Raw genomic sequence first — 23,349 nt, forward strand, 5'->3', positions numbered from 1 at the left:
TTTAATAATAGGGACGTCTTAAATTATCCTCTTGACTTCACTATTCATGCAACACATCCCCTCTTTGCTCCACCTCAGACAACCATTCACAATAACTAGTAGACCTATCCTACTTTGGCAATTACATATTTTGTCGAATCGACGAACGCGGGTGTTGGCGTCCAGGCAGGCTGGCGGGGTGAGTTAAAAAAAAGGAAACACATATTATAAAATGTTATAATTTGTAAGTAATTTTGCAGGGAATCCAAATCGCGTAAAATGGGGATTTTGGAATGGTCCTTCCCACCAACACTTTCCAACCTCTTAACCACATTGATTATTTATTAAACCCCGCCGCCGAATTTTCGATCTCATGGTGTCCCTGATTAAAGTAATGTTAACCAAACACACGCGTTATCCTACACTAGGATTTTGCTCCCATAGGTAATTATATAAATATCTAACAACCGTGAATTACTTTTGAATAAATTACATGAACAATTTGTGAAAAATAGGATTTAAAGAAGAACAAGATCATATCCATTTTTAGTTCATATGTAAGATTCTTCAAATGTATCATTTCTAGGTCCAATGGAGTTCATATGTATAGGAAGAAAAAGGATCGGGAAGGATGCACCTTTGATGTACCAGCTATCGTGCCCACGGTAAATGCTGGGAGCTTGTAGCTCTAATCGGAGAAGAAGGAACGGAGAAGGGCCCGGGCTTTTTTTGGTTGATCAATGGCCCCCTAAAGGATTTACTTGGTATAAATATAGTTCGTAGCTGAGAAAAAATTCTGGAAAGAGTATAAAGCTGAACTTCGAAATTCATTTTATCATTGACAATAATTGTTGGATGCCTCTTCCCATTATACTCTGTTCATCTTATTGAAGTGATATTTCTCGCTTCTCATCCACGTGTTCCCTACTTCCGAGAACTGTTTTGTTTCTGCGGCTTGACTAGGAATTGCTCTCCATTGTCCATCCCCAATTTGTGGTGTGAAATAATTGGATATTGGTAACTTGAAACTACTATTTTTGAATATTTTCAAAGGTTATTTCCATGCCGGGTGCGGTCCAACAATGGTTTAGAAGAATTAGTCTTTCTCAATTCTTGTGGTGTGATTGTGTGTGTCGGATTTCACAAATGTGTATTGTTCCGATGCTTTCCTTGGTCCCACCATAAAACACAAGTTTAGTCTTATTCAATTCTTTAACAAGTTGGGCCTACCCATGTATGTACCCCACCCGGCCCACACGATAGCTCTTGGTCAATAGTGAATATCTTAAGGAAGGAATCTGATGACCAACGCGAATTTCGGGTAGGTGGGCATTGTGATGTAGCAACATGGTCCCTATGGTAGCCTTCAAGGTTCAATTTGGCTAGTCTAGAGAAAAAAGACTAGTGCAGAAGGATACTTGAATTAAGGGAGGGGGAACAAACCTAACATTGAGCTCACATGTGAGTGAGTGATTAGTGAGATGCGGGTACGATTTGTATTATAGAGTACCACATTGGAGAATTAGAATGGTGTAGAGCAGTAAATATTTTCAAGTTGGTTAATAATTCATTAACTTAAGCTTTTGGGTACATGTGGGTCCAGCTGTATATATTGACGAGCTCGAACTTGAGCTTTTCCTTGACAATCTTCTCGGAAGAAAGTATTGGACTTCTGCTATGATCTATACTTATGTAGATCGATGGCGACATATATTCTTCCATGTGAGTTTTGTTTTGGGAAAAAAAGTGAAGTGGTAGTGATGCAAAATTAAAGTAGTAGTTTTGATTGGTTTTGAAATACTTGTACTTTCAAAACCAGTGAAGTCGTAGTGATCCAAAATTAAAGTAGTAGTTTTGATTGGTTTTGGAATATTTTTTTTTAATTTCAAAACCACTAAGCGTATAATCCTTTTTGCTTGACCTTGCTCTGCCCAGATTACGCAGTTGTACGTGATTTTAGGTGTTTTGAAACTATGACATTTGCTTCCATCGAAATTCATTATACACATTAATTGTTACGGGTTATGTTCAATGTTTAAAGAGTACAATAATGACTTTTTTTTTTGTCATGATAGAATTAGAAGGTTGATGATGTGGACAATACCTCAAAATGTTCAACCATCAAATTGAACGGATCTTATCCAATCTGACGGTCCAAATTTGATTTAGTACATTAGCCATACGATTTTTTTTTGTTGGAAGAGAGTAATTTCTCCATCATTTGTCACTAGTGTCATCCTCGGAATTGGGGGCCAACCCTCAAAACCTGAGTCAAAACAATGACAAAATGCACCGACCATATCGGATTTGGTTTGTCTCTTTTTTTATATCGAATACATGGCTTCCGCGTGCCAGCCGAGATTTTGCATGCCTTGTATGGAGTTGCCTTATTCTCTCATTACCATCATTGCCATCTCGATATATATATGTCGCTCCCCTCTTTTATTCTCATCGCTTTCATTTTTGATCAAAACCCTAGCAAAAGCTGTGTGTGTCTGTGTGCGTGTTCTCATCTTTTGTGTATGTGAAGAAGGGGCTCAAGAAGAAACTACTTCCGAAGAAAATGGCCACTCCATCGAGCAACACTCTGAACCACCAGAACTATTGCACGATCTGCCTAGAGGACTTGGCCATACGCACCATCGTCACGCTTCGCTGCCGTCACACCTTCCATTTGGGTAGGTTTTCCGTCTTGTAAATCTACATATATCGACTCATATTTTTTTTTTCCTTCTTTTTTTCTTGGTGACTCTGGGTTTTCATTGTACGCTTTGTCGATTGATGTTGTCGCTGTTGTTGAGAGAGAGAGTTTCGTCGAGTTGTTCAAACTTCAAACTGATCTCTGCTGTCTTTTCTCTGTTACCCCACGGACACATGCACAAGTATATGTAGCTTTGTGTGCGTAAAATGCGCCTGCTTTACTGAAAATTGTGTAGATCTACGTGAAATACATCTGGACTTAACATTTTCATGCATTTTTTTTTTTGCTGTGGGTGTTCGATTTTGGGGATGGTCTACGAAGAGATTGTTTTTTTTATTTTCAGTTGGGATACATGAGAGATTATTTGATCAGAAATCAAAGATGCTAATATCTGGCCAATTAGATCTAGGACTATAATGCCTCAAGCCAGTGTGTCCTTATCCGAAGATCTCTGTCTAAAACATACTTTAGCAAGCCATGTTCTTAGATACATAATCAAAGGAAGAGCTGCCGATTTCTGCAAAGTTTGCACTCTTTTTCTTATGTAAGACATTTCAAGCTATTTTTTTAAGGGTTAATTCCATGAAAAATTCAAACTGGTACACCTGTGATAAATTTACCCGGACCAATTTTTTGACCAAAAAAAATTCTAAACCGGTATACCTATGACAAATTTACTCTCGGTTAGTTGCCTTTTTAATTTTACCATCAATTACTAAATTGGACGACATTTGACAATTGACGGGTGTACTAGTTTGGGGTTTTTACGCTCCGTTTGTCACATGTGCACTAGTTTGGAGTTTTTCGTGATATTAATCAAATTTACCCAAATTTACTGAAAGCTAATATAGGGTAAATTTATTACAAATGTACCAATTTGGGGCTATTGGTGGTGAAAAGATTAGTTTGGATTAAATTTGTCACATGTATACTACTTTGAGGTTTTTGGTGGTAAAAAAATTACTTTGGTAAATTTGTCACGTGTATATCGATTTAGAGTTTTTCGTAGTATTAATCCTTTCTTTAAACGAAAAAAGAAAAGCAAAAAAGAGAGGGAGGATGTTACATTTCAATGAAATTAGTAAAATATGATGATGTGTTAAGAAAATAATTAACTATTTTTTAATGAAGAGTGCATATAATTGTAACAAACTTAGGGTGTGTTTGATTGAGTGAAAGAATTTTCTAGAGAATTAATTTTCAGAATTTTTACGCTTTTGATTTTCTGAAAATGAAAAACCATTTTCATAGTAAAAAAATATGTATACTTAAAATTAGAAAAATGAAGGCTTTCTCAAAAAATAATTACTCTAAACGCAATTTTTTTATCATGAAGATTTCTCCTAAATAAATACATATGTTACTTTCTTTATGTTAGTTTTTTTCATCATAAATCAAAACCGATCACGATTTTTTAAACGTTAAGCATATGGAATCTTAAGGTCAAGTTTTCAAAAGGAAATATCGTTGACTATTTTTTCTGCGAAGAGTGCATATTGTAGTAGAATCTTACAATGAGATACATCCTTCTTGGTGTGGGGTTTTATGCTAAGCTCGTGTCAAACCTAATCGCCCATATACTTACAACCCATGTTACAAACTGGCACTAATACTTTCATACTGAATAAAACACACTACGTGAGCACTGTTAACAACTGCACGGTGTGTGTACTTCTTTTTAGCAAGTACATCCATCGCCATTGATCAAGGTAATTTGATTTGTAGCAATTAACTAGCCACCCACATCATTGGTGATCGATGAGGATGTGTAGAAAAGTCTGTACCTAATATTTGCTTATTGTAAAGGATCATAGTTAAGGTAAAACAAAAAAGACTTATGATTGATGATGGTTCATAGGGGCGTTTAGTAGCGGCCATTTAAACCTTCAGCTATACCAAATACCTTATAAATTGAATCACTTTGATCGTGTCGAGCATATATTTGTGTCTATTTGTGTCTAGTTTTCGATTATTGTCACTGTGATTCCTTTCTATAAGTTTTTTATGCTGAAGCGTATTGTGCATTACATTTTGTGCGGTGTTCTTTAAAGACTAGACGTTTTTTTTTTTTTTTTGCATTGAATTAATGAGTCACATATCTTTGACTACATTTTAACATTACAACACCAGCACTATAAGTGAGTAGAGAGATTTCACAGGAAATTTCTTGGTGAATGAAAATATCCTATAAATTTGTCCTTAGATAATCTTCATACTTAATAGCGTTGAGCTGACCTTATTGATATATTCATGTTAAGATTGCCATGACTCGATATCTTTGATTAATGAGTCACATATCTTTGATTACTTTTCAATAACGTTGTTGGTCTAGCCAGAGATGACATTATTGATATGTTCATGTTAAGATTGCCATGACTTGATATCTTTGATTAATGAGTCACATATCTTTGATGGCTTTTCAATAGCGTTGTTGGTCTAGCCAGCGATATCAAGATTACCATGACTTGATATCGATGATCTTGAGTTCATAAGCGATTTGGATTTTGAAAACCAATATCAATGGCACCTCAATCTTAGTAATAACACCTTGGGTTATATAACTCTATGCTATACTAAATACTAGTAGAGGCATTATGGTTAGCATTGTTAGTCATTGAATCTGACGTAATTGAATGAAGTTTCTTCTTTTGATGTAATATCATTGCAATACGATTTTTTTATCATACAATTTTGTCAATTTCGAAAAAAAAAAAAAACAACATGGCTACTCAAGAAAAAGAAAAAGAAAGATGACGATGAAACGATAGAGAAGAACCTTGATCAGATGGTGAAGCTGGGATGCGACGTTGAGCTCTCCTTCGAGTTCTACTCAGCATGTTTCCCACGAGAGAGAGAGAGAGAGAGAGGAGTGAGGGTGAATGCGATGTCCTGACCTTTGTTCCCTGTAGTTCCTATCAGTCTTACCATGCTGCGGTTGTTTATGATTCAGATTGCCTGGGCATGGCTTTCAATGCCGTGAACGCGATGCGATGCCCAGTGTGCCAGGCAGTGGAGGAAGGAGACTGGAGGACCTTCCCGACCAGTGCTCCTAGGATGGGCAGAGCGGGTGCCCGTGGAACGGTCCAGGGATATGTGCAGGAGCCACCTGTCGGAATGGTAATAAATAGTCATCCTTATTTGCCTCGAGTTGTTTTGAGCCTTTGATTGTTGTTTTCATGCAATCCTGGATCCTGCAAATTCATATTTGCCCTAATTCTAGAACCTGATATGACTAGACTCGTGGCTCCATTCCTTTTGGACTTTGATATTGGCTTTGCTAGATCACTTTAATAAGTTACAGTTGAAACTGATGGGATAGGGGCAATGTGGTGTCCTATTTCGCATATGGTGTAATGTGGATTGAGTTATCGCCGTCACTCTGGAATCTGCACTTGAGATTTTAAATTTCTTAGACTTTGTCGTGGAAAGAAATCACATTTTTTAAGTTTCACGAGCTTTGTCTCATTCTTCTCGTGATGAGCTTGAGTTGATCTGATTTTACTTGTGGAAGACGAGGACTGGAGAACTGTATACTTTTGAAGTGGACTACAAACTAGTAAGAGTCAAAATCTCTTTGCTCCTTCTCTATTCACTGAGCTCTCCAATGTATTTTCATGCAATTTTCAACTCTGTCAAGTTCTTTGCTCCTCCTCTCTATTTTGCTCTCTGTCTTCTTAGTATGTTGTTGGAATCCGATTCAACATGATGAAAGGCCACATGCATGTGAAGGAAATTACTCGTTCACATCGAAGAAGGCCCCCTATTAAAATGAATTACAAGTTAAGGGGCTTAACTGAACAACTGTTTAGTTTGTGACAAGTGCGAGGGCAATTTTGAGCATCTTGTTGATACATAAGAGAAAGAGAAGGAAAGGTAGAGAGAACAGTGACAAGAGAAAAGGTAAAACGTGAAATGGTTGTTCCTTTCCTTTAAACCCTTGACTTTTAAGCGTTCAGCGTATTCGCATGATGCCACTATGGCTTTCTTTGTTCTAATCTGGATCATTAAGAGAGGTCAGTGGAAAGAGACCCTTTGATTTTGATGAGGGAGGACAGTCGATTGTGGATGAGACTTTTATGGAGTGTGTGGAATGGGCTTGGGATTGAGAACGAGATTAAGAAGTCTACTGTGGAACACGCATTTAACAAGAGCGGAAAGACCCAAAAATAAAACCTCATTTGAATTGGTCATGATCCCTGTATTTTATTTATGCTGTTATTTTGACCATAGTATGATGATTTTGTCTAATCTCTTGCAACCACACTGTAGCCTCTATAATTGTGCTTCAGTTTGTCTTTCATTGTTATTACTCTTGGGTGATAATGGTACTGTCATACCTGTGACATTGTCTAACGCATAGTTGTTTTCTCAAGCCGAATCTTTTGTTGATTTGTGCAGCAGCAGCCACCGTCTGGAACCTATCGGAGCCCTTATCGGGGATCGTAAGTGTGGATTTTCTTTGAGCTTGCAGAATGTTTACTTTTGCCATGTCTGTAAGAAGAGAATGCTTGTTCTGACGATTAGCGGATACTATCTCATGTCTGTAGGAAGCGTCATTGTCAATTTTTTTTCGCTTATATGTCGGATGTCGGTCACATGGTAAATACTAGCGTTACATAGACCTTAACATTCCTTCTTTGGCTCAGTAGCAACTTTCTTAAAGCAAGAATTTCTCCAGTTTTCAATGTTCTACACTATTCCTGCTTATCTTGGTTTAGTGTGTTGTGAGTTCTTGGCTGTCTCCTTTGATAGGTCCAGGCTATTAAACGCATTTGAATCTCATGCCATAAATAACGGTTCTTTCTAGGATACAATTCAGCGTGAAATTTATTCTAGAGGAGCAATTTCCACATTGTAATTGAGATTATTTCTAACAAATACGATTGTAGTGCTACACTCCTAGCAAATTTGTTGGCTTGGGGATCTTGTTTTCCCTCCTACTGATATAACTTAATTTTGCAGCTTTGCTGATCTCCATCTGAACTCTTTTGTTAGAAATGCAGCTGCTCTTCTTAGATATACTTGTTAGTCTTATGTTGTTTCTAGTGAATATATTTTCTTTTTGTTGGGAATTTGAGAGGTCACTTGTGGCGTGTACAATGTGATCGAATGCTTAGTCATCAACCTTGATTATGGGATGGATGAAAAATAGCCTGTGTTTGCACTGACTTCTTTCTATTTAGCTGATTGAATGAGGCTACTTGCTACAGTCTTCTATTTCTTTGCTTTAAAAGTCATCTTCCTTATATTATACAGTGTTTCTCTCCTTCCCTGACAGTATTATTTACTTTTGCAGGTTCAGCGGATATCTGACACTTGGAAGTAAGTTCCTTTGGCCTGTGTGCTGATGAGGGTGCTACCTTCAGTGGATTACTGATTAAACGCCATATTTTGCAGATGGTGGTCCTATTAGACACCCCTACCGCTTTCAACGCCGCCATAGAGCAACCGCCCACATGATGATGGGTTCTGTTAATGGTTCAGTTCGGGCCTCGGCGCCGTCTCATGTGACTAGGAACAATCATCTTCATCTTGGGGTCAACGGTAGGCCGAGTTATGGATATTCATTCCAAGGCAATGTTGGCCCCAATGAACACTATGATCCATTTCCTCATGGGGGGAGCAGCATCCGACCTGTTGGACTTGAGGCACCAGAAGTTGCGTTCATGGGGTATCACATTCTCAATAGCAGGTGAACAATTCTTAAATTAGAGGCTCCTCCACGTACATTGATTGGTGACATATGATCATTCTCTGCCAGCATCTTCTCCTTATCCTGTCAATGCTGCACAGTTTCTTGGTAGATACTGACATACATACGGTGAAGAACAGATGCTATACTCAATTAGCACACCCGTATTTTTTTCTTGGAATTATTTTGTTGGTGAAAAATATTGTCAACTCACAACTCAAAGGTGGTGATCTAATTCTGTTGTTGGTTACACTTTGTCCTTTGTAGAGCTAGTACTGGGAGCTTATTTGGACGCTTAGCTGGTGCAGCTCCTGTGGAGCAGTCAATGAACTTACCATCTCCACCAGGGCACACCATGATGCATGCTGCAAACAGTCGTTCCAGCTCGCAGACGCCTTTTCAAGCCGAAGGATCTGGAATGGTCGACGTCCAGCTGCCCGACGTTGGGGAAGCGCTGCTAGCTTTAAGTGCAGATGTCCAGCCGGGAGATGGCATAGATGGTTCCTCCGAGGATATTTTGTCAGATGTCGAGGAACCCGTTGAGGACCTCTCGGAGTGAGCGGACAGAGGAAACCAAATGGAAGGTTTGTTTCCGAACCGATCTCATCAGTATGTGGGGTCGTAAAGAAGCTGCCTGGGCGAACCAAATGATTTCCTGAAGTGGTTGGTTTAGCAGAATTAGTCTTAATCCATCTGGTGATGTAATCGTTGTGCGTCCGATTTCACAGAAAAGGATTGTTCCAATAGCTCTTAATAAAAACGAGTAGAGTTTGATCCATTCCATAGAATTTTCAAAAGTGACAGAGGGATCCCATCTCTTCCCATTGCTAATTCATCGTGGGGATGCGATGGGTTGAGTTCATTGGATTCACCTGAGCAGATGTTTTCATTATTATTTTTTTTCAAAAACTGATGTAATTATTGGGTTGACTTTCCTTGCTCCCATTAGAAAACACAAATTTAGTCTAGGGGTGAGCAAAATTGTCCGAACAGATTGAATCGAACCGACTGGTTTGGTTCGGTTTTGGAGGTTATCAGTTCACTCCCCAGTTCTTCAAGTTGGGACCGATGTCTAGGCGGTCCGTGCCCGATTTTAGAGGGCAACTGGAGCAATGGACTAGTAACCTTCATAACCCGTCCATTATAGAGATGCCAAAACGGGTTAAAAATCCACGTTTTAACCCATATTCAATGAGATGGATTGAATATGGGTTACTCAAGTTTTAATAAATGATATATTAATCGGTTTGAGTTGTAAGCCTTTCTTATACATGGGTTGTAAATGGGTTTATCCTTAAACCCATTTACAACCTATTTAGCTTACAAAGATTATTAGTTGAGTCAACTCATTTATAAGATGTCGCTCTCTTAAATAGTTTATATATTTTTTAATTTTTGACTTTTTTTTAAAATTTTAAAATTTCCCTTTTCTTTTTCTTTCTTTCTTTTACTTTTTTTCCTACGAAGTCCTTGGGAGGGTCACTGTGGCCCTTGTACGCAACCGGTGAGGCAAGGGCTTCGCGGCTAGTGCTTGATCTAGGCGAGGGTCGGTTGGCCAACCTTCGAAAAGAAAAAGGAACAAAAAATTAAAAATATGAAGATTTAAAAAATAAAAAAATTATAAAAGTTGTCCACAAAATTTGTATTGCATGGAAGTGTTTTAGTAATATAATTATGTTAACAAATTATAAGAAATAAGTTTTCCTAGATTAATATGGAAATGTTTAAGTCATATGGTAACTAACAGTAATGTCTCGAAGAAATCCACCATAGCCATAGGGACATGTAAAATAATTTGACTCACAAGATCAGGAGAAATGCAAATCACAATTACATTTAAAATGCTTAAGCCAGCGCGAGGAGCTGAATAACTCAAAGTTGATAGAAGGAAGATGTTAAACTTAATTATGTCGCAATAATTTATGCTCATCTGGACATGTACATCTTTTTATAGTAGCGAGATGTTAGTGGAAATATGCGCAAAATCACCTTATTTTTTTGGGGGCCGCGATAGCGATTAGGGATATATAGTCGAATTTAAGATGCTGTTGTTCCTAGGGAGTCGTTGGTCGAAAAAGCAAAGTCCTCAACTCCCTCCTTCTTCCTCCTCTCCAAATTGATCCATGGGACATTGGGGTTACCAACTATGGAAAAACATGACTATTGTATTGCTCACGTCAATAATGTTTGACATATTAAGATTAATTTACGACAATAATATAGTTAATGATGTACCATATCCACTAGTAATTTCTCGGGCTATGCAGTCTATACTTTTGTAGAGCAGTGTCAATACATATAGCATCACTCAGTTATCTAATCGACCCATGCGACACTTCCGTACTTGCTAAAAAGCCCAAACATTTTTCCCCTAATTATTTCAAAAGCATAGCTTACCTTAAATTGATGAATTGCAATCAATCATTTTTTCTTTTGGAGGAAAAAAAAAAAAAATCCAATCATTCTCTTTTTCAACTACCGGGGAATTGTCCTGGTAGCCACTCTTCCCAAATGGGAAGAGGGAGGTGGTGGTTCGAATCCCCATCTTCGAAGGGAGTAGGGTGGGGACACATGATGATGGAATAGGGTTTCGCAACTTGCGCGCACACATAAAGCACCTAATGTAGCTTGTATAGTAGAATATGATAAAATAGAATTAGACCAAAAAAAAAAAAATATTCCCCTTTTAGTAGCACAAATCAGAACACAACCTCTCAGTTCACTAACTTCGATTTCCAAACTTAATGCATTTTCACATTTACCATCAAGAGCAACTAAAAATAGCGACTGCTACTCAACCAAGACAATAACACTAAGTAGATTATTCTAACTTAGCGCCTAGAATTTTCACTTACTTTGAAATAACTTGAGCCAAAAATCGAACTTCTCGTTTCCTCTAACAAAATAAATAGAACCAAAATCAACAAATACTTTATTTTGAAAATGACAAAACCCTTTTGTAGTAAGTTGTGGAAATCAAAATATACCTCTTCTCCCTTACCAAAATATATATATACCTCTTCTGAAATCGAATGATGAAGGTAGAAACTTTTAATCCGCAAGCATGGGCCCTTCGTTCTTACACATGGCATTGAAAGCGAAAGAGTAAAAAGAATAAATGAAAGTTAACGATTGTAGTGAATGGAGGGGGACTTCACTATCTTTTAAAGAGAATTTCTTCACCCGTCGGCAAGTACGAAGGAAAGCAATTGATCCAACCATAGTTAACGCATTAATTGCTATAGGTTAAAACAATGATTAAATGGATTATGTGGTCCAATGAAATTGATTCAAGTGTCCCTAAATTTATAGATCGGGTACATGTGGCTTCATTTGCCACAGGAGGGGATATTTTGATGGATGAAAGAAGGAATGGTTCTCCATCGGTCAAGTTTTGGAGTGAATCATTAAGTGCATTAAATGACTAAGGCCAAAACTCATGAAGTAAGCCATGACCTTATCCATTGGCAAGTTAGGAAATGAAAAACTCCATCGGCTAGCAAAGGGGAGGAATCATTAAGTGCATTAAATGCACTACATGATGCAAGGAGCATGGGAGGTAAATCAGTCGATGAAAATTTAAGAGAGACGGCATACTTTAAGAGAGGGAAATGGCTTCATCGTAAGGTTTCAAAAATAGATATTGGTAAATTGCTAAGATAACAAATAAATCAGCTTGTAAACAAAGAAATCAGTGTCGGTTTTAGACATTTGTAATACATAAAACATTTTGAACTAGTCAAAACGTTTCGCAAAATTTTCCGATCGAAATGACATGTTCAACTTAGTGAATTTCAAATCTACCACTCATTCCATACGAAAACTCGGAGCATATTGATCTCCGTTAATAACTAATGTGGCATTACATACTTCACTGCCACTTAGAAAGTCAATACGAGAACAAATATTTAGAAATCAAATCCTCATGACCATATTTCTTGAGCATTACAGACACGAAAATATATTTAGTGTTTCCGCTAAAATCTCATAAATCACCCAAACTAGAATTCTTATGCGCGATATTTATCGACTACGAATTCCTACATAATGTAAATTACGCAGAAATTTTCAGGATGTCACACTATTTGTACAGAATATGAGTGGCTCTACTGATATTAACAAAAACATACTACATAAAAGGTAAAATTCATGAAAGAAAACGAAAAAACAATAAAGTAGTGAAAGAAATTTGGAATTAGTGGATGATAAATCTTAGTTATGTCGCATTAATTTATGCTTACCTGATAGTGAACGGTCAGGGACAATATAAGGAGAAAACCAAGAGCGATGAATTAAGTGGAGGAAATCCCATCTCTTTATATTTGCAACATATTAGTGAAAAAATTTGCTACATCAAGTTATTTTTGGGAGGCGTGATAGAGATTATAAAACTACTAGATATATAGTCCAATCTAAGATGTTATAATCGCTATGGCACATCTTACGGCATTGATGGCTCGACATTGGATCGATCCCATGTCACATTGGGGTTACCAACTATGAAAAGCATTACATCGGATACCATTATTATTGTCCTCTCTTCAATGATGTTCTATATTTTAGTTTATTTCGCGAAAAATAACTAATTTTAAAAATATTTTTCTAAAAATAATTACTTGTATCACTTATAAGAATGAATGATCTAAAGTTATTTTTATTGTCCATGAAAATAGTTAGACATAAATTTTTATTGACAATAAAAATATTTTTCATTGACGAATTATTTTAAGCAACACACGTTGTTTAGGAAAATATTTTCTAAATCACCATTTTCCACCAAACGAACAGATCCTAATATTGATTTATAAAAATAATATAATGTATGATATGCCATATTTCATATTGAATGTGATCCATTTGCAATTTGTCAGGTTAAGCATCCTATACTTTTGTAGACCAGTGTCAAAATAAGCATTACTCATATCCCATTTAGGTGATGGGAAAATTATAGCTACTTTGAAACTCCGATCTTGTCTTCCATCCAAATTAATTATTTACATTAATTGTTATGGATTACGTCAACGTGCAAAGGATACAATAATTCCATTTTTTTCTGTCATGATTGAATATTTCTTGTCGAATTGTCATGATTGATTTAAATGGTTCATAACGTGGAAAGTACCTAAGAAATTCCGACTCAGGTTTCTCTCTCTAAAGCCGAGTAACTTAGTTAATGCACCCTAATTATGGAAAATGGCCATGGTATGTTTGGAAAAAAATGCAAGACTTTCATTGGTACCACCATGGAAAACAAGTTTATTTTTTCTTTTTGTAGTTGGCTCTATGATTCTATCCATTCAATCGCCAGTGTAATTAGCAAAAATCGAAAAGAAAAAGAAAAAGAAAAAGAAAAAGAAAAAGAAAAAGAAAGAAAATTTGCACATGGCCCGAGAAACGAACCCTGTTAATTTTATGTCTGTTTGATAAATCGTTAGATGAGGGTAATACATGAATCAAACTGAATTCAAATGAAGAGTCTTATCCAATCTAACTGTCCGAATTTGATTTAGTACATAAACAAAGTTTTAATGAGATATTTCTCCATCATTTTTTTCACTGGTGTCATCATTGGAATTGTGGGTCCACCCCCCGAAATCTCCATCCAAAACAATGAGGAAATCCACAACCCACATCAGATTTGATCTGTGTCATCCTTTCCATTTAATACACTTCCATCCATGGCTTTCATGTGCCAACCCGGATTATACATGCCTTGTATGAGGTTGCCTCATTTTCTCATTACCATCATTATAACCCCTTTAGTATATATACCGATCGTCTCTTCCATTGTCACCTATCTCTCCCTCAAAACCCTAGCAAAGTTTGTGTGTGTATGTGTGCGTGTTCTCATCTTTTATGCCTGTCAAGAAGGAGCTGCTTCTGAAGAAAATGGCCACTGCGCCATATGCCACCGTGAACCACCATAATCAGTTCACCATCTGCTTGGAGGGCTTGGCTGTATGCTCCATTGTGACACTCCGCTGCCACCACCTTTCATTTGGATAAGTGTTTTGTCTTGCATTCCACGTACATACACATACAAAATTCTTCTTTTTCCTTCTTTTTTTGTGCATGTGATTTTGACCGTGTGCTTCTTTGATCAACTGCTATATCTTAAGCCGGGGTGTCTCAATCTGATGATATTTGGCTAAAACCATAGTTTAGCCCTGTTGTTAGATAAATCTTCAAAGGAAAAAGTGCTAATTTCAGCAGAGTTTGCATTGTTTTTCTTGTGTATAACGTTTTAAGGTTCCGCTTTTCTTAAAAATGAAGAAAAAGAAAAGAAAAAAGAAGAAAAAAAATAAAGAAGAAAAAAATAGAGGAGGGTATGTGTTTTGACGAAAAAAATAATCAAGTGTGTCGGTGTGTTCAAAATAGAATGAGTGAACCATTTTTAATGAATAGTTGGACAAAATTACTATTACATCCTTTATTTTAGGGCAAAAGTACATTATAAGTATCAAAACTTGTGTGCGGTGCTTACTTTAATGTCAAAACTTTCAAAACGATTACTTAATTGCCAAATTTTTTGAAAAAGGCTTACTTTAGTGCCAATTCAAATTTGAGCCGACGTGGCTCGCCAGAAATCCGACGTGGCTACTTTTTATTAATATTTGAGCTGACGTAGCTCGTCGGAGTTAGTGTTGAAGTGAGCGTTTTTCAAAAAAATTGGCACTTAAGTGATTGTTTTGGAAGTTTTGGCACTTAATTGATCGTTTTGAAAGTTTTGACACTAAAGTGAGCATCATATACAAGTTTTGGCATTTATAGTGTACTTAAGTCATTTATTTTGGGCTTTTAACATAAATCAAAACTAGATCATGATTTTCTTCACGGTAAACATACAAAATCTTAAGATCAATTTTTCAAAACTAAAAGGCGTTGACCTTTTTTTTTTAAAATATATTTGTAGAATTAACTAACTACCCACATCGATGGCGATAGATGACGATGTGTAGAAAAGTCTGTACCTAAATTTGATTGTTATAAAATACGTAATTAAGGTAAAATCAAGAATGTCTTTTGATTGATGGTGGTTCATAGTGGCGTTCGGTGCAGCGGCCATTTAGAGCTTCAACGAGATCAAGTGCCTTATCTATTGGATCACTTTGATTGGATCAAGCCTATCTTTGTGTCTAGTTTTCAATTATTGTCGTTGTGATTCTTTTGTATAAGCTTTTTATTTTAAAATCGTGCATTACATTTTGTGCAGTGTTCTTTATTACTTTGGATTTTTTTGGCTATTCAATCCTATATCTTTGGTCACCTTTCATCTTTTGTAACAGAGAAAGAGATCACAACATTAGGACTATGCGTGAGGCGAGAGTAGGTATGTGTCGCAGTCTATCGTAAGAGAGCAAATTGAAAATGTGGATTCATCCTTAGATAATATTAATACTTGTTAGCATTGAGCTGACGTAATTGACATACTTGTGTAAACCCAAATTCAACTCAATTGCATTGTTGCCGAGCCGGACACATGAAGATTGCCATGACTTGATATTGATGATCTCGACCTCATAGGCTATTCGGGTTTTTAAGACTAATAACAAAAACATAGTTTGAGAAACTTTGTGGTGAATGGCCAAGAAACGTAAAGCATTGCACTTGTTCTTTGCAATGTCACCGATTGCATGACTAGTTATCTTGGGTTGAATTGTCCTATTCACATGAAATCAATCTATAGTAGCAAAAATGTAGAAGCATCTATGGTAAGGCGATACGAGTCATGTGACTTAAATTCATCAATCATTGCAAATCCAAGTTTTAATTCATGCAACTTGATCTCATCGAGCTATTGTTGTGGCAAGTCTAATTAACTAATTGTTATTGGTATTGAGATCCTGATAAACCAACATGAATGGAGACTTGTGCCGCTCCCTTGGATCGCACCTACAACACTAGAGAGAGAGAGAGAGAGAGAGAGAGAGAGAGAGAGAGAGAGGGGTATAGATCGGCGAGACGGGGAGCATACATAGGGAAGGGTTTTGGACCGAAGAACGTCCGACGACATCACGAAATTACGATTATGGGTCTAAGGAAGATGAATATGCCGAGCAAGCCCCTTCTCTCTCCACTTGCAATCGTTAAACTTCTTTGGTCGATTAACAAATGGGGACATGATAATTCACATCTTATTTTTGTTTGATGGGCAAGTTAGGCTGCGCAACTAGGTTGGGTGACAACAATTTTGGCCTAGGGTCAATTATGCATGCCTTGTTGCAAGTTGGGCCGACCCATTTATATACTCGATCTTGTCCGTATGGCGCCTCTATGTCAACATCGGGTAAAAACTATTTAGGATCAAATGTCATAACTTTTCTTATGAAATGTGAAATTAGTATTTTTGATAAAAATTTTCGTACCGTATAAAGTATTGCTCGAATAAATCCTTATGCCAAAATGGAGGATAAATTATTAGTAGAGTCAAGCGAGACAACATGAGATATTTACAAACCCGATGGTCAATTTTGAAGTTTTACTTCATATTCTATGACTTGGGTGATAAGTTAGGGAGAAGTCAATCAATTAGTCTATTTAATTAGCACCGATGTTTTGAGGAAATCAACCTTAAGGCTAAACCGCCGGTCGACCTTCGCCGACCCTCATTGTGCTCTAAAGCCAAACAATATCCTCTTAATGGTCACACATGTTGGCGACTTTGGATTGGGAAAAGTCCTTCTTGGATCTTCCCTTGATATTGTAGGTAATTAGATGAGCTCAGTGGGTCTTAGAGGAATAATTGGTTATGTTGCACTAAGTATACTCTCTCTCTCTCTCTCTCTCTCCAATCAAGAAAGTTATTCACCTAAAATAATTCGTGGGTCTTCTATCGAAATTTGGCTGCTGAGGATAACTTTAGTAGTTTTATGCCCATTATGTTCTGATTTGATGATCGCACCCCAATTTGACCTTCACTATGATTTGAATGTATGGTAGAATATGCAATGGGAGGTGAGGTTTCAAGAGAAGACAATGTCTATGTTGGGACTTTGAAACCAAAGTCCCATAAGAAGTTGAATGAACAATGAAGGATGGAGAGTTCTATATGGGAAAAAGAGTAGATGGAAGATAGGTTTAAATATTGGAACCTCACAAATGGGCTTGGGCTTCAAGGGGTACCCCACTTTTGTGGAGGGGAGATGACCTACACAAAGCTAGGTCGGCCCACATGAGCGTGCACCGCCACCGCCCGCCGGTGGCTCGGCTCGGTTCGGTTTGGGCCGGGCCGGGGTCCGCGCTTTCCTATTTTTTTTTACATACCTATCGGTTTTATTTATTCTATTCTTTTTAAACCGAACGGACATAATTCGAACGGACATGTCCGAACAGGTATGTTTGTTCAGAAATTTTTATTTGATTGAACGAACATATTTGTTCGAATAAAGAGAACTGTTCGGTTCATGTTCCTTCATGAAGGTTCGTAACCCTTCGTCAACAGTACATATTTGTGATTCTTCGTCAACGTTCTTAACCTTTAGTTCGTGACTCTTCGTATCATTGTCTATAAATAAAGCATTGACCATCGAATGAAAAAAAAAAACTACTACCATTTTCGTAATTTTCATTTCACTATTCATCATTTGTGTGATTATTCTACGAAGTGCGTTTGAAGGTTTCCTCTGAAGGAGTGGCGCTTTGGAGGAAAAGTGATCCGTTCTATCTTGGGAGGTAATTGTCCAAGACCCTTGGGTACCGATTGTGGGGACAAATTTGTCTTAAGGACACAATGTCATTTTGTTGGGCTCGGATCATTTCTCTATGTTCGGACTACTCATTGCGTTTGGTTTCAAGTTTGTCTATCAACGTTATTATACATAAACGAACACTTATAGGCGACAACAGTCTATAATTACGACATTGTCTGGTTGGAGATGTTCACAGCATTATATTAGAGCCGCTTGTTCCTATAGTCCTTAGCATTGGCTTTCCAAAAGGGGTGGCATATTTTAAGAGTGTTTGATTATGGTATATGATATTGGAGTCGCTTGTTCCAATTCAGTGCTTGGAAGACGGATCAACATTGGTGGAGTTGCAAATCAGCTACGAAAGATTAGGGAGAAACTCTTTGCATTGGGCTTATATGGATAAGATGAACTACCACCGGTGAGATGATAATTTGTTAACTTTTCTCTACTCCGGCCAATACATATTTAGTGTTGTTTATGAGGCACGCATACATGGAAAATGCATAACCGGAGAGAACTATAATTTCCCTAAGACGATAATAGTTGATTACAATTCCTCATCTGTATTTTAAAGTTTTTTTGTTGCAATTGATACTGATTGAGAAAAAGAAAAACAATCAATCAACTATGGCCATTGGGAAATCTCAAAGTTATATCCACGATCAAGCTTTTTCACTATATAAATAGTTGTTCCCAGATTTTCCTTGATCTCACTATGGTAATTATATAAATATCTAACAACCGTGAATTGTTTATGAATAAATTAGATGAATAAATTAATTTGAATTATATTTGTGAAAAAATAGGATTTAAATAAGTTCAAGATCAGATCTGTTTTTAGTTGGTATATAAGATTCTTCGGATGTATCATTTCTCGGTCCAATGAAGTTTATAAGTATAGGAAAAAAGAGGATCGGGAAGGACGCACTTCTGGTGTACCTGTTATCGTGGCCATGGTAAACGCTGGGAGCCTATAGCTTAGAGGATTAAAGCACGTGGCTACGAACCATGGTGTTGGGGATAAAGGGAAAAAAGGAGAAGAAGGAACAAAAAAGGGGCTGGGATTTTTCCAGTTGTTCAATGGCCTCCTAAAGGATTTACTTGTTATTCATATAGTTTATAACTGAGAAAAATTTGAAGAGTATAAAGCTGAACTTCGAAATACATTTTCATTAACAATAATTGTTGGATGCCTCTTCCTATTATACTTTGTTCATCTTATTGAAGTGATATTTCTCGCTTCTCATTCACGGGTTCCCTACTTCCGAGAACTGTTTTGCTTATGCGGCTTGACTAGGAATTGCCCTCCAATGTCCATCCCCAATTTGTGGTGCGAAATAATTAGATATTGGTAACTCAAAACTACTGTTTTTGAATATTTTCAAAGGTTATTCCCATGCCGGGGGCGGTCCAATGATGGTTTAGAAGAATTAGTTTTGCTCAATTCCGGTGATGTGATTGTGGGAGTCGGATTTTGCAAATGTGTATTGTTCCAATGCTTTCCTTCCTCCCACTATAAAAAAAAAAGTTTAGTCTTGCTCAATCCTTTAAAAAGTTGGGCCAACCCATGTATGTAACCCACACAACCTGCACGTTAGCTCTTGGTCAATAGTGAATATCTTAAGGAAGGAATCTAGTTACCAACGCGAATTTTAGGTAGGTGGGCGTTGTGGTGTAGTAACATGGTCCCAATGATAGCCTTAATAGTTCAGTTTGGCTGGTCTAGAGAAAAAAGACTAGTGCAGAAAGATACTTGAATTAAGGGAGGGTAAACCTAATATTGAGCTCACACGTGAGTAATTATTGAGATGCGGGTATGATTTGTATTATAGAGTCCCACATTGGAGAATTAGTATGGTGTAGAGCAGTTAATATATTTAAGTTGGTCAATAACTCATCGACTTAAGCTTTAGGATACATGTGGGTCCGCCTAGATATGTTGACGAGCTCGAGTTTGGGCTCTCTCTTGACGATCTCCTTAGAAAAAGGTATTGAACTTCTACTATGTATTCGCGATACTCTTAATAAAATCAAAGAACAACTTGCACAAGTATTCAGCATTTACTTGTAATTTGTCAAGTTAGTTACCCTAGTCTATACTTATGTAGTCCGATGGCGACATACATTCTTCCACGTGAGTTTTGTTTCGGGGAAAAAAGTGATGTGGTAGTGATGCAAAATTAAAGTAGTAGTTTTGATTGGTTTTGAAATACTTTTACTTTCAAAACCACTAAGCGTATTATCCTTTCTACTTGGCCTTGTTCTTCCTAGATTACGGAGTTGCATGTGTTTGGGAATATTTTAGGTGTTTTAAAACTACGACGTTTGCTTCCATCGAAATTAATTATACACATTAATTGTTATGGATTACGTTCAATGTTTAAAGAATACAATGATGACATATTTTTTTGTAATGATAGAATTAGAAGGTTGATAATTTGGACAGTACCTCAAAATGTTCAACCATCAAATTGAACGGATCTTATCCAATCTGATGGTCCAAATTAGGTTTAGTATATTAACCATACGATTTTTTTGTTGTTGGAAGAGAAAGTAATTTTTCCATCATTTGTCACTAGTGTCATCCTCGGAATTGGGGGCCAACCCCCAAAACCTGCAATAAAACAATGAAAAAATGCACCGACCATATCGGATTTTGTTTGTCTCTTATTTTACGTTCAATACATGGCTTCCACGTGCCATCCGAGATTATGCATGCCTTGTATGGAGTTTCCTTATTCTCTCATTACCATCATCGTCATCTCCTTGATATATATATGTCGCTCCCCTCTTTTATTCTCACCTCTTTAATTTTTTATCAAAACCCTAGCAAAGGCTGTGTGCGTCTGTGTGCGTGTTCTCATCTTTTGTGTATGTGAAGAAGGAGGTTAAGAAGAAACTACTTCTGAAGAAAATGGCCACTCCATCGAGCAACACTTTGAACCACCAGAACCACTGCACGATCTGCCTAGAGGGCTTGACCGTACGCACCGTCGTGACGCTTCGCTGCCGCCACACCTTCCATTTGGGTAGGTGTTTCGTCTTATAAATCTACATATATCGACTCATATGTTTTTCTTTTTCCCTTCTTTTTTTTTATTTGTCTGTGCGTTTTCATTGTATGCTTCTTCGATTGATGTTGTCGCGGTTGTTGAGACAGACAGTTTCAACGAGGTGTTCAAACTGATCTGTGCTATCTTTTCCTTGTTACCCTACGGACACACGAGCAAGTATATGTAGGTTCGTGTGCAAAAAATGCACCTGCTCGACTGAAAATTGTATAGATCTACGTGAAATACATGTGGACTTACATTTTCATGCATTTTTTTTTTTGCTGTGGGTGTTCGATTTTGGGGATGGTATACGAAGAGATTGGTTTTCATTTTCAGTTGGGATTATTTGTCGGGAAATCAAAGATGCTAATATCCGGCCAATTAGATCTAGGACTATTATGACTCAAGCCAGAGTGTGTCATAATCCGAAGATCTTTGTCTAAAACATACTTTAGGAAGCCATGTTCATAGATACATCATCAAAGGAAGAACTATTGATTTATGCAAAGTTTGCACTATTTTTCTTATGTACGACATTTCAAGCTATTTTTTTAAGAGTTAATACCACAAAAAAATTTAAACAGGTACACTTGTGACAAATTTATCTCATACTAATTTTTTGACTATAAAAAATCCTAAATTAATGCATATATGACAAATTTGCCCTCTATTAATTTTCTTTTTAATTTTACCAACAATTGTTGAGTTGGACGACACTTGACAGTTTATGGTTACACTAGTTTGGGGTTTTTACGCTTTGTTTTTGACATGTATACTAGTTTAGAGTTTTTTGCGATATTAATCAAATTTACCCAAATTTATTGCAAACTAATAGAGGATAAATTTATCGTAAGTGTATCAATTTGGGATTTTTAGTGGTCAAAATATTATTTGGATTAAATTTGTCACATATATATTAGTTTGAGGTTTTTGGTGGTCAAAAAATTACTTTGAGGTAAATTTGTCACATGTGTACCAGCTTAGGCTTTTTCATGATATTAACCCTTTCTTTATATGAGAGAGAGAGAGAGAGAGAGAGAGAGAGAGAGAAGATGTTACATTTCAATGGAAGTAGTAAAATGTGATGATGTCTTTAAAAAAAAAGAATCAACTATTTTTTAATGAAGAGTGCATAATTGTAATAAACTTAGGGTATGTTTGATCGAGTGAAAGAATTTTCTAGAGAGTTGATTTTCAGAATTTCACGCTTTTGATTTGCTAAAAATGAAAAACCATTTTGATGGTAAAAAAAAAATGTATACTTAAATTTAGAAAAATGAAGGCTTTCTCAAAAATAATTTCTCAAAAAGCTATTTTTTATCATGAAGATTTCTCCTAAACAAACACATATGTTACTATTCATGTTAGGTTTTTATGATAAATCAACACCGATCACGATTTTCTATACGGTAAGCATATGGAATCTTAAGGTCAAGTTCTCAAAAGTAAAGATCGTCGATTATTGTCATTGTGATTCCTTTCTATAAGCTCTTTATGTTGAAGTGCATTATGGATTACATTTTGTGTGGTGTTCTTTAAAGACTTTAGTTTTTTTTTTTTTTTTTTGGGCATTGAATTAATGAATCACGCATCTTTGGTTGCTTTTCAACATCACAACACCAGCACTACACGTGCAGAGAGATCTCACGTGAAGCTTTTTGGTGACTGAAAATATATGTTGCATTCTATTTATGGTAGAAAACTGAACTTGTCAATTTAACCTTAGATGATCATCATACTTTTCAGCGTTTGGCTGACATTATTGATATGTTTAACGCAAACTAAATAACGTTGTCTGGAATAACCAGACACATCAAGATTGCCATGACTCGATATCGATGATCTTGAGTTCATAAGCCATTTGGGTTTTGAAGACCAATAGCAATGGCATGGTTTGAAACCTGTGGTGAATGGCCAAGTGATGTAAAATATTGCATCTCATGTTCTTTGCGATGTTGACCACTGTATGATTGATTAACAGCGGTTAGACTTAGCTTTGACTATTTTGTCCGGCTCTCATCACATCATTCTTCTTTCGTAGTAAAAAAGTAAAAGTTTCTGCAGTACTCAAAGGTGATACTAGTCTTGGGACATCAATCTTTGCGAATGTTATATTCATTAATGCAACTTGATCTCATTGAGCTATTGTCGAGTCCAGTCTAATTAACTAATTGCAGCTGGATTTGGATTGGTAAGACATCAACCCTAGTCAATATCGTTCTTTAGTTTCCCTTT

The 23,349-nt window shown here is 36.8% G+C and overlaps 2 protein-coding genes across 5 annotated transcripts in view; both read left to right on the forward strand.

Annotated features, from left to right (window-relative positions):
* The first annotated feature begins 5,538 nt into the window (after window positions 1–5,538).
* LOC115751743 overlaps window positions 5,539–23,349 on the forward strand; it is a 91,680-nt gene continuing 73,869 nt past the window's right edge. For 2 of the 4 annotated variants that reach the window (XM_048272116.1, XM_048272118.1), the window contains exon 1: window positions 5,637–5,797. In XM_048272116.1, the coding sequence (XP_048128073.1) occupies window positions 5,772–5,797 (26 nt within the window). In that variant the 5' untranslated portion in view covers window positions 5,637–5,771. Of the gene's footprint in view, window positions 5,571–5,636; window positions 5,798–23,349 lie in introns of those variants that run through there. The other 2 variants (XM_048272109.1, XM_048272106.1) reach the window with 2 other exon arrangements.
* Window positions 8,084–8,969, forward strand: LOC115751744. Its single transcript, XM_030689723.2, has 3 exons — window positions 8,084–8,372; window positions 8,646–8,720; window positions 8,757–8,969. The coding sequence occupies exons 1-3, from the start codon at window positions 8,137–8,139 to the stop codon at window positions 8,929–8,931; spliced, it is 486 nt and encodes a 161-aa protein (XP_030545583.1). The 5' UTR covers window positions 8,084–8,136; the 3' UTR covers window positions 8,932–8,969.

Source organism: Rhodamnia argentea, chromosome 1, assembly GCF_020921035.1.
Source record: "Rhodamnia argentea isolate NSW1041297 chromosome 1, ASM2092103v1, whole genome shotgun sequence".
Classification (NCBI taxonomy): Eukaryota; Viridiplantae; Streptophyta; class Magnoliopsida; order Myrtales; family Myrtaceae; genus Rhodamnia; species Rhodamnia argentea.